Genomic DNA, 13,007 nt, shown 5'->3' on the forward strand with positions numbered 1-13,007 from the left:
TTTTTTTTTTGAGGTTTGATTTTTTCTATATAGGTAATATATATTATTTTTTTTGATGCGATCATAATATCGTTGTGTTACTGCCAAAAGTTGGTAAGTCTCGAAATCATGTTGAATAATTATTGGAGCTCAAAATCAGACATAATGGTAACTTATCTGTGCTTTATAATATGCATGTACTATATTTCCGATGACTTTCTTGCATACAAATTTATATAAGTATATACACATAATCTGTTGTTAACTCTAAATACCGAAATTAATGACTTACCAACTTTTGGCAGCAACCCCACGATATGACTCAACGTATTGCTATCAGTAATAATAATAATAATAATAATATATATTATATATAAATTATAATAACACACACATTGGATTTTGATCTAGTCGATTATAATTTTATTTTTCTTTGTCACAGGAAATTAATTGTATGGTACATACATTGAACCTTAAGGTATTGGCGATGGCACAATATAGAACATTTCAACATTTAGTAGTTAAATCTATGGTTTTATGACATTGACTGCTTCATTTAAAATAATCATTAATTAAATAGAAACGGTACAAGTTTTTATAGATAATTAAAAGGTAACATCAATCACTCGAAACATCAAAATATACAATTTTTAAACAAAACATATCCCAAACTGGAATAATAATTATACTATTATAAACATAAATATTGAAATAATAAATTAATTTAACACAACTCGAAAAAACGCAGGTATATTTTTATGAATATTTAGACAAAATGCCCAGTATTATTAAATATTGAATTAATGTAATAGTGGTAAGGTGTAATAATTTTTGTATATTATATTTTTTCCAGTGCAAACTAATTTTTATTATATTATGTAATTTGATTCTAACAATTATTACACATAGATGCTAATATCGTGTATAATGAATTATTTTCTATACGTATTGCTTTATATTATATAAATATGCAAATATGAAATTGAAAATACAAAAGATTGGGCCCTTAGATATTTTATATATTTAGATACTTTATTATTTTTGGAAAGCATTTCAAATAATAAAATACACGTAAAAGGACGATTTCCACAAACAATATTTTTATTGGAAACTCTAGCGTAGATTATTATTATCTACAATTAGTATGTACCTACATAATTTTTACTACAAAATTTTCGAGTTTAATCCCTTGTAAAAAATACGATAATAGTAATTATATATTGTGTGTATACTTAAGCCATAAAATAAAAAAGAGAATAAGTGAAATTATTTTTATTGTTTCTTTAAATAATATTAATACTTTGGACGCTGAAGACACCCGGCGCGTAATGACCAGGCGGCCGATCGATGTAATTAACGTGCATTTTAAAGGTGGTAATTTTAAAATCATTATCTAGTCAGCAGCGAATGAGCGAAAAAAACTTACCTATTTCAATATTAGTAGATGAGGCGCCGAAAGTTTAATAAATATTGTCTCATATATTTTTCATTGACTTTACAAAATGGTATCGATCTTGATTGATTTATTTATTTAGTTTTTTACAAGAATAATGATTATTAATGTATTAACCTTTCGCTTATCCTAATAAGATCATGATTTGGATTGAACGCAAGTTGAAAAAAATGTGAAATAGGAGACGTGAGATTCGTAGATAAGAATAAATAATTGAGATAATTGTGACCACTATCAGTCCCCACCCACTGATGTATTAATTTTATCAATTAAAATTTGATTAAAAATTATAATAATTTTAATATTTTATTGGACTAATCGAATTTCAATAACAGTAACTCATTTCATGGATCTAATTCCTTGATAACTTTAATTGGACATCTTTTATCAGATTTTTCATAAATAGGTTGATAATATATTACGTATATTTTACGCCTAAGAGCCAATGTACTTTATTGCATATTGAGTTTTAAAGAATAGTTTCAGTGTAACGTATTTTTTTATACAGTTAATGTTACTTACTACTTTATGGTTTTTAGAATTTACTTTCAAAGATAATAATATAGAAGTTTGAAAATTTAATCATTATCTATTCAACTTATTTTTGGTAAAATCGAACTTGAAATACACTGGCACATAGGTACAGACATAATAATATGATCAATACAAAATGTGAATTATGAATTATTGTAATGCAATACTCTCGGCATTGATATCTTATTGGTTACTCGTATTGTCATCAATTTTAAGTAAACAAAACTTTTGTTTGATGAAAAATGAAAAATACACCAAGTAAAAAAGATATTATACAATATGTAAATTAACAAAAAAAAGCTTAGAAAAGAAAAAGCTTTTATGAAAGTGCGATGATTCTCAAATATAGCAGATCTCTTTGCAATGCAGTAGGTAGTTCAGATTCAATTACATCAATAGTTAGAATAAATTCAATGTAATAACAATTGTATTATAAATTAAAAGCTTTTCGCTAAAAAAATAATCAAATTATAAAATAAGCTTTTGATTTGAAGTATACAAAATTACTTTGGTTAATTGTATTATAAAGACGCCATATTAAATGTAGATACCAACTCATTGTTTGTCAATATTATTATAGGTAGATAATAAATAAATTTGTCTAGATAAATTAATTCATTTTAATATTGATTAAATAATAATATTATGTAGTTTAATTCGTAATTTGGATAAATATTTTTCTAACACGTTTATCTATTTTATAATTGATTAGAATTTAATTACTACGTTTAAAAGTGTGCAAGTTTTATTTTAAATATTTCGGTACGTAATGAATTAGACATTTAGTTTTAGATTGTTTAATGATATCTTTTATTAAAAATTCTAATAGGATATTCTAAGGTATATTGAGCGGAAGCTTTAATATTGGAAACATCGATATGATTTGGTTCATTAATATCAATAGACAATTATTTTCTACTATAAGGTACATATATTTAATATAATTATACAACTCATATAAGATTATCCAATTCTTCTCATCCAAAATACAGGAATATAATTGACTATGCATGGTAATTGAGAAACTTAGAAACACATAATTTCTACGAAAACAGTACCTAAGTTTGTATAAAGGAAAATTGCCTAACACCACCAGGAAAATTCTTAAATGACAGAACATAAATACCTATATACTCTACGATGACTTTAGATGACTTTAATACAAAAAAAAAATAGTCTAAGTACAAAGTAGAGTAATTATTATCAAAAAATGGTAATTTATTATATTAAGAGGAACACCATTGTTTTTTTTAATAAATGCCGTATCTCCATAAGTAAATGATGTGTAAATTAATGGTGATTGATGAAAAATCCATTCGAATAGAATCCTTTTCTGCGATTTTTGTATCGAACTAACAGTTTCGGTCAATTTCTTTTCGTACATTCTTTTGTACAATTAATTACGGGACACAGAAAACTAAAACAGAAGTGCAATAATTTTATTCTATAATATATAATTATTTTAAACCATTTTTTTGTTGGTCAATTTTAGATTTTATTTTAAAATATGTACCTACAGATAATAATTAGTTTAATGTGCCCAGTTTAATTGTAATGAAATCTATAGATAGCTATAAAAAAGAATACTTAATAATAGTTCGTTTACCTGCTGCATTATTTAAAAGTTTGAATAGTAAACTTAATTAATTATACTATTGGTAAGTGAATCGAACCATTTTAAATTTTGGCAACATACAAGATTATCAATTATTATTGACAATGTACAAACAATTCACGATTAGGCTAAGATAAATTGTTCCCCATTTCAATAATTTCTTAAATTACATACAATTGAATATTTAAGCTAAGACTATTAATAAGTAATGTAAAAATATCAATTTTCATAACATTTTTTTCATTTTCTTTCGATACTCTCTGACCAATGAGTGAAACATTTAAGACATACAGGAAAGACAACATACATGCAAAATGTAAGCAAGGTTGGCAGAATTGGTATTTTTATATATTTTTTAATAATATAATTATAGTAATAATTATTTAAACACATTTAATACGGCAGTCGTAAATATTTCTTTTATAATTTAAATCTAATGAATGTTCGTTATAATTGAATATAAAGCATGGCGTAAATGAGGCAGGCACTGACCACTAATAAGCTTTTAAGCATTGGTATCCAACCTTTTGACTTAGTTGCGTCACATTGAGTTAGAATAGTTAGATGAATTTATTCACTTGGACCACACGTAGAAAAATAATCACGACAAAACTAGGTTATTGTGATTTGGGTGCATTACTGCCTGGGGCTGGCATTCGCTGCAGATTGGACACTGATGCTTTAAGTCTCATTATATCAGTTTCATTAAAAGGACGCTTGGTGTTATTAAAACATGCTCAAGTTATAAATATCTGCCTACGTGATATAGCCATTTATAATAATATAAATAATATAAACACTGTAGGACTATTCTAAAGTGATCATTATTTTCAATATAATAATTTATTTAATGGATACTACGTTTCGAAATTTCATATTTGTTTCATGAATAAAATATGCAAGATTCAATGGTGATATAAATATATGCATTGTATTTATTTATGAGATAGCTAATCTAATCATCCAATTTATCGGCATTACAAATCAAAGAAACATTTGTTTATGTTTCAATATCTATCATAGAGAAAGACAAGTCACTTGCTCTGGTCTTTACTTAATTTAAAAGTAATGTTAATATAATTATTTTTAGACGTGAAAATATGTATGTATTGAAATAACTGTATGGTTTTATAATAATTCACATAAAATCAAGTTATTTTTGCATTCGATACAAGTACTTAACCGAAAATCGTTATAATTTAATGCTTCACAGTTGAAATAGTTATCAAAATATCATGGAATTTAATGCAGTGAATGGAATTTTTTGAACGCAACTGAATGATTGCCTATATTCATCATAAAAATTCCGCAGAGATTTATCTTTCGATAATAATTATATCCGATGGATAAATATTAAATTCTGAAAGGATTAATAACTTAATTTAATATTTTAAATTCATTCATTCAAAGAAATATGTGGTTTGCGTTTTTCTTATTCTGCTTTAAGCCACATAATATAAAATAATCAAATTTAAAAAATGCCAAGGCTTTAGCATTAATTTAATTATTCTTTTGCCATAATATAGAAGATTACAGAATGTGAAAGATGATTGATGGAAAAACTCGTAGATAATAACCGTAGTAATAAATAGGAGAGGTGAAGTTTAATGAATCTTTTGATTTTATTACATGTAGGTAGGTACAGTGATAATATAATAAAATAAATTGTGAAGAAATTTGCGTACCTACCTTTATAAAAATGATGGAAATCAAATTATATTGTAACGTAATATTTATTGATCTTTCACGTTTATTTCGATTATATTAATTTCCTCGTCTTTCAAATTTGCTATGCCATTTTTCATGTTATTACTACTACCCTGCGCCGTGAGATTCCTTTCACTCTCCACACTCATACTCCTGGTAATGGCAGCTGATATGTCTTCTTCAAATGACACTTTGCCGTTACGTTCCTCTTTCGCATCGTCATCCTTTGGCAACAGTGCTGCGTCTTCCTCCACGGGTATCCATTCCACAGTAGGGGCATCCTTGATGTCGACCGCCGTGGGTGGACGGCGGTCGACGCGATGTCACATGTCCTCAGGTTCTGGCAAGCCACGTCGTCTGTCGGTATCCACGAGCCTGAATGTCTCCAGAAACTCATTCAGGTCCACAAGTCCATCTTTATTGATATCCATCAGCCTGCATATATCGACTAATTGCTCTTGCGTGATCGGATTTGGCATATGTTTCCTGAGCAAATTGCATGCGTCTGAAAATTCTTCGAGGGTGATGTACCCTGAAAACATAACAGTAGATAAGTTGAAGATGTATTAAATTATTTGAAATGAATTTTAAAATACCTAGAAGTGGATAGACATACTAATCAAAATTATTACGAAATAGTTCACATGGAGATTGTTTAGCTTAGTAAGTAGTAGAACTTCAGCTTCTAAACTCGGACAATAATTACGGTTACATGTAAATTGTACGTAAAATATTTCACCATGGCACAATTCGCCGTGAGCTTTCTTGTCGGAAAGAGATGACCGTATACTATACGGTATCCAATTATTATATTACATTCAATATGAAAATTAATTCAATTTTCATAGCTTATTTTGACAAAATTCATGAATTCAAGAATGACAACATAACCTAACCTAACAAATAATCCAATATATCAGCTATTTTCAAAATTTGTTTTCTTTTCGGCTTCCTGTAAAGTGTAAACTAACAAGAACCGTGTTTTATTTGGATATGAATTTTATGTCAGTACTATACGACCCAAAGAGGTTGGACGGTCTTTAATATTCGGCCACATATTTCCGATCCAAAATTTCACGGTGAACTGCATACGTACAAGTTTCCGGACACGAACAATTACGCACATATATTATATTCGTGTAAAACTCTGGTAGCTTATTGGTACAAATTAAATATACACGTCGTGTTAATAATATAATTATTATTAATTGGTCTTATTCTAAATGTTCGAACAAACTTAAAAACAATACTGTTTCTTTGTGTGTAGTGTAAGATCATCAGATGTTTACTTTTATAATGAGAAAATCTTGGTATCACAATAGTATAGATATTCTACAACGACTTAGACCCCCTGTTAGACACATGCGTATGGCATTCCCCCATTAATTTAATGTTTAATATAAAATAAGATAGTTAGCAAATAGGTACCTGAATTATCCTTGTCAATGATTCTGAAAATAGCTTCGAGGCTGGTTTTGTTCCTATACAATGTTTCAACGACGGATGAGGTTCCAGTTTTCTGTGCATCCTTCTGAAAAGAAAATAAGATATAATTAAAATAATTACAAGATAAAAAGAACTTTTTATCTACCACGTTTTTAAATTTTCTGTTGAATCATATAATCTTGACAATTCTATGTAATATAAATATAGAATAGTGAAATGTTATTTTGACATTTAATATTATTTTCCATAGTAACGCACGTATATATTAATAATTTAGTTGCTGGGACCCACTTAGCAACCAATAATAGTGAGTAGTAAATATTACATTTAACGAATTTTTCCCGAAACATACAAAACAGAATTAACTGAAAATGAATTCAATTCTGCTTAAAGATGGCCAAAAGTATTAAAAGAATGCATTCCCGTCGTTCTCTGATATATTCTAAAAGTTTAAAATGTCTAGTTAGTCGGGAAGTTAGTTAAAAATCTTGGACAAATAAGAAAAAATCTGTACGGGACAAACAAGAATACGAGTTAATAAAAACATGGTAATAAGAAATAAAGAATAAAGAAAGAAGTGAATAATATTATTATATGTATATATACCTGCATATACCTGTAAGTTTTGATCGTATGTTCGTATATATTATAATTGATGATTTAGAACAAGATATTCCTAACTGGTTTTTGATCAAGAGCACATTTATTATCTAAATAGAATTAATGGCGAAGACGTTTCCGCAATGGTGATTATAATTTTACCAATAACTACTTGATTGAATAAATCTAGTACAGTCAAGCTCGGTTATTACGATGACGGATATAGCGAGATCTCGGATGTGACGAGAAAGCATTCGTTGACATTTTATTTTATGATATTCTCCTCACATTTATTTACTTTTATAACGAGCTAAATATCGTCAAAAATTTTCTTAATGTGTCGATCGTTTAAAAACAATTCGACTCTAAGCAATAAAATCCGACCGGAAGGGATGCCGCTGGGCTCGGATTACGTTTATGGCACTAGTTAAGTGTCTAAGTACCTACCTAATTGGTGTTTTCTCCGACAAGATTGAAAAAGTATCCACGCATATGGTTGAAAAAAAATCCAAGGCTTGTGAAGCAAGTAGTTACCTACCAGCGTTCATTACAATAAACTACGAGTACTTCTTTTGTAGCTTATGAATGCCATGCTTGTTTCGGGGAAAAATTCTAATTGTTTATTTTTGTTTGAATTGCGACTTTTTGTGTTATGGGACCGCTCATTTAAAAATAACTATTCTCTGATATAACGAGTTACGCTTATAACGAGCTAATTCAGTCGGTCACATCTTATTCGTAATAACCAAGTTCGACTGTATTTTAAAGATTAATAAGAAACAAACAAAATTACTTCGCACGCCACTTTTTTCATTTTATAAAACATAAACATGCAAGAAAATATATTTTTTTATCGAAATTTATGAGAAAAATAAGGTGATATTTTGGGTTATTTATCTAACTTAGACATTTGAGGATGAAATGTTGCATATTACACTTTTGCACCAACTTCAACTAACTCATGCACTTATACCCAGATGCCGAGGATAAAATATACTGACCTACTATATTACCAAAAGTTTTTTTAAGATTTCAATAAAAAAAGATCAATTATGAATTACTTATTTTCGTTTCAATAACATATCGACTTTTTTCTGTGGGTACGCTAATGAAACCTTTGATTTAGAACTATATTTATAGACATTTCTGTAACCCATTTCACAGTAGATTTGTGATATCGGGATCAGTAAATTTATAAAACAAACACTCTTACTTACGCCCTAAAAATAACCCTATTTTTGTGTAGAAATTCCCCGTGGAAGCTTTGGCGAAGATAAATAATACAAAATGCCACTCCAAATATCGAAGTCTTCGAAAATAAATGCTATTCCAAAAACCTTATACATATTCCAAATATGTCGCCAGAATTCCATAAATATCTTTGCATGAAATCCGTACATAAAATATATTATAATATGTAGTAATATGTATTCTAACTGTCTGGAAAAAAGGTATTCCCTGGATATGTCCAAATTTATGGGAACAGTCATTCATCCTAGAAGGATGTATATAAATTACAAAAAAAAAACTCTGAAAGAAAATTCTTAACGTACCTGAATTTAAATGCATATTCGTTAATATTCCAAAGTTATGAAAACAGCAACAGTTATTATCGAATAAAGGAATAAATAACTGATTAAACTGAGAATTCATTTATGCAAATTTTAATTCCTTGTACATATATACCTATAGATAATATTGAATTGTACGTAGATCAATAATTGTTAATCATTAAAAAAATTGGGAAGTTTTGAAGGTATTCTATTTATTGGAGGATATCTAGAATGTCAGGGTATGGACCTAATAGGTTGAGCAAGTGGCTGACATCCATTTCTCGTAAAAAACAAAATCTGTTAATACAAAAACCTCTACTTTGTGGAGGCCCATATGATCTTATTAGGATCGGACATGGTCGAAAGAAGATATGTGAAAAGGGGTGTTTATTTTTTCTGCGTGTTGATATTATAGCAATAAATTATGGTTTCTTAAAATATTGTTATATTGACGTCGCTTTACCGATATCGATTCTGATAAACTTTATTGTACTAATTATAAAATAAAACACAATAATTATAAGTACATAACTTATGCTCTGTTGTATTTTTAGTGATGTTATTTACACAGTAATAATACTTATCCTAATGTTAGAAATATGTACTCATTTTCTATCAGATACATTATCCCAAAATCCCCTATGAATAGTAGTACTTATTTAAATAAGTCGGCGTATAAACAATCAGGCGACACAATCAAGAAACTAATGCATAGTTGCACAACAATTATTCGGTGGCAAAACTGAAACAAAATTGACAGCCTCTGTCAAATAATCCAATTTTGCATATTATTTTATACCTAAATATAGTGTAAAATAAAACAACATTGTATTGAGCACCATTAATCTAAACAAACACCAAACAAAAAGGAATGAATAATTTGCCAAAATCTAATCGATTAATCGAATTAGAATTATATGAATTAATGAACACGAGAGCGTGTTGCCATTTTAATAATAAATAAAACATAATACTAGGAACACTCTATTGACGGTGCCAGAATTTATAATTAAAGCAGTGATACAATTAATATTAAATTATATATTCATTTAAATTATTATATTGTACAGTTTTCATACTGTTACTATCGTATGCAAATTAAAAATATTTCAATAATTTACGAAAAATCGTAATTGAAAAAATGATAACACTTCTACACGCGGAGAGCGTCATTTCCATGAAGGTCACTGGTTTGATCTATGTGATTTCATTTTCATATATGCATAGTGTTATTAAATAGTTAGTTTTATATAACGTCGAAATTGTATGCACTTCACCCGAAGGCATATATTTATAAAAAAATAACAATGTGATTGATTATGTTGTTAAAATTTCTCGTAGCAAGAAAAGTAATTCATTATAAAATTTTTATCATACTAAAATTAAAGTGAAATTAAGAAAATCAATCTTAATAAAATTTAATATATTTCTATCTGAATAAAGTATTTCCCTCGAGGCAATGATACACATTTTTTTATGTATCCATAACTGACAAGCTCATAACATGCGAAAGGGATTTTTTTGTGACCGTATCGTTAAAAAATGGGGTCGATAATCAGTACCTAACACAAAGCTTATTAAAAAAAAATAGAAACTCATAATTAGATTTGGTGTTATGTCAGTTTGCCCATTTTAAATAGACATTTAATAAAATTAGTGTTTATATAAAAAAACCCACACACAAGCAAACACACTTATATTAAAAAAAAAAAAAAAAAGATTTTCTACCGAAAAAATAATATGACTATAATAATGATGAGAAAAACGAAAAATCATTTTACTTGAACCATGGTATATTTTACGTGTACTATATTACAATAACGTATATTCACTTATAATATTATTCAGACAAAGAAAGTATTGCCAAATATAATTGGTAATTATAATAAAAATAAAAATATATGTTTTTACAAATTAAATTTGTAGGCTAATAGATTTAATATTATATTATTTTTTATATCGAAGATTTTACAATAAAAAACTGTGTATTTTTTCAATATAATCAAATTTCTACAAGTCATAATAATTGTATATTATATTAGCGGCGAAGGGTGCCTGTTGAAAGATGATAAGCTATGGTAGATAACTGAAAAGTTCAAGGATAGACATATTTACAGAGATAATTTAAATTTTTGTCATCTTCAGTATTTTACTGAACAAATAAACTAAAATATTTTCCTTTTATACAATAACATGAAAAAAAGACAAAAGGCACTAAATTGGTATTAAAGAATAGTAAAATTGAACCGCGTTTCGAACTCGGGCTATAAAATTGTGCTATCACAATAGTCGGGCAATTAGACCGCGAGACTGTTTCGGTATCGGTAAAATATTAAAGACATATTTGACCATAATGTCTCGAGGATAAAAGTAGTAATTAACTGCTTTAATAAGATATTGTTATTTATTTTTAAATGAATAATTACAGCCCAGCACCATATTTTCTGGAAGAGTTTTTCTAATAAGTATATTTCACAGATGTCTCCGACCTATGTACGATCGTGTCCGGAAGTTTGTACGTATCCAGTTCGCCGTAATACACTTCACCGTGAAATATTGTATCGGAAATTTATATGGTCGTATATTAAAGACCGTCCAACCTCTTTGGGTCGTATAGTACTAAGCAAAAAATTTTATCTAAATAAAACACGGTTCTTGTCGGTTTACAGGCAGTTAGTTATTTTGAAAATAGCCGATATACTGGAATATTTGTTTGGTTAAGTTAAGTTAGTTTAGATTAGGTAAAATTGGAATATTTTTGTCTACAATGCTTCACGAGCAACGCGTATACTATATATAGACCGTATACTATACGGTCATCTCTTACCGATAAGAAAGCTCACGGCGAACTGTGCGACGGTGAAATGTAATACGTATAATGTACATGTAACCATATACGATTCACTAATTTTTCTGACGATCTTTATTAATGGGTCTCAAATTGAACGGGTCACTAACAACATCTACCTCGGACAACAATATGTTTATTGACATAAGTAGACATAAAAAAACTGACATGGAATGCATTTCAACAGTATCATCAAAAGTAACCTCCCATTATTACTTAAAGTGTAAGATTTTCAACAAATGCGTAGGTACTACCAGTACTCACGTACGCTTGTTGAAAATATACCATTTATATAAGAGAAATCAGAATTCAAACGAATAGCTTAACATGGTATAGAAAGGTGCATGTTGGGTATTAACTGGAAATACCACAAAAGAAACCAATGGATACTAAGACAGACAAGAGTACGCCATATGATAGAGGTCAGAATACTGATTAAATGGCAATGGCTTAGACATGTGGCGCAGAGAGTGGACAACCACTATATAAATGGAGAGATATAGTGGTACCTACCCAAGAGGCACTAAATGACCACAAGGATGCCCTTAGCCCGCTGAATCTATGAAAACGTTAAGATCGGTTGGTTTATGTGGTAGCAAAGACGAAGACGTGCGATAGATTGTAGTAAAAGGAGATAGAGAAGGTCTTCATTCCGCAGTAAATCAACTTCGGGCAACGATGGTGATAGTATAATAATTTAACAGATTATGTTTAATGTTTCTGCTCAAGGTGACGCATCAGTAAAACGCCAAATAATTTTCAACTGTAGGCGCGACAAAATTTTGGACTCGCTGCCATTCAGTGAGAGAATGTCGAGCCAGAAACACGTCACTTTGCTGCGTGATGGCGACGGGTCAATTAATTCTAAAATCGTGTAAAGATGACTAAAAACGTTACCCATTTACTTTAAAAAGAAAACATGTCAATGAATATATTATTATTGTTACTAATAGAACAATAAACAGAACATAAAATAAACGTATGTTGGATTTATATGACAAATAATATTTCGTTTGACAGGCGTCATTTGCACCCGCGACCCGCAATCCGCGCATCGCCTAGCAACGATCTTTTTAGACCGTGCCTCAACTAATGCATGGCCTTAATGTTTTTTTTTAATGTAATGTTTCTGCTTAATATAGCATTCAAAAACATACCCTTTTTAAAACGAGAAAAAAAACTACAGATGATAATAATCTAGTTTTATGTATTTTATTACCACGACTGATTTCAAAGCATATCATATTTTGTATGCAAATTATTCCAATCATT

At 28.8% G+C, this 13,007-nt stretch overlaps 1 protein-coding gene across 1 annotated transcript in view; it reads right to left on the minus strand.

Annotated features, from left to right (window-relative positions):
* Nucleotides 1-4,742: 4,742 nt before the first annotated feature.
* Nucleotides 4,743-13,007, minus strand: part of rdgC (retinal degeneration C) — a 350,015-nt gene continuing 341,750 nt past the window's right edge. Inside the window, exons 15-16 of the mRNA XM_085959019.1 lie at nt 6,717-6,819; nt 4,743-5,820 (exon numbers count right to left, since the gene is read on the minus strand). Of these exons, the coding sequence (XP_085815145.1) occupies nt 5,612-5,820; nt 6,717-6,819 (312 nt within the window). The 3' untranslated portion in view covers nt 4,743-5,611. The remainder of the gene's footprint in view (nt 5,821-6,716; nt 6,820-13,007) is intronic.

This window comes from Rhyacophila brunnea, unplaced genomic scaffold (assembly GCF_057557595.1).
Source record: "Rhyacophila brunnea isolate RB1 unplaced genomic scaffold, BYU_Rbru_1.0 scaffold_8, whole genome shotgun sequence".
Lineage (NCBI taxonomy): Eukaryota > Metazoa > Arthropoda > Insecta > Trichoptera > Rhyacophilidae > Rhyacophila > Rhyacophila brunnea.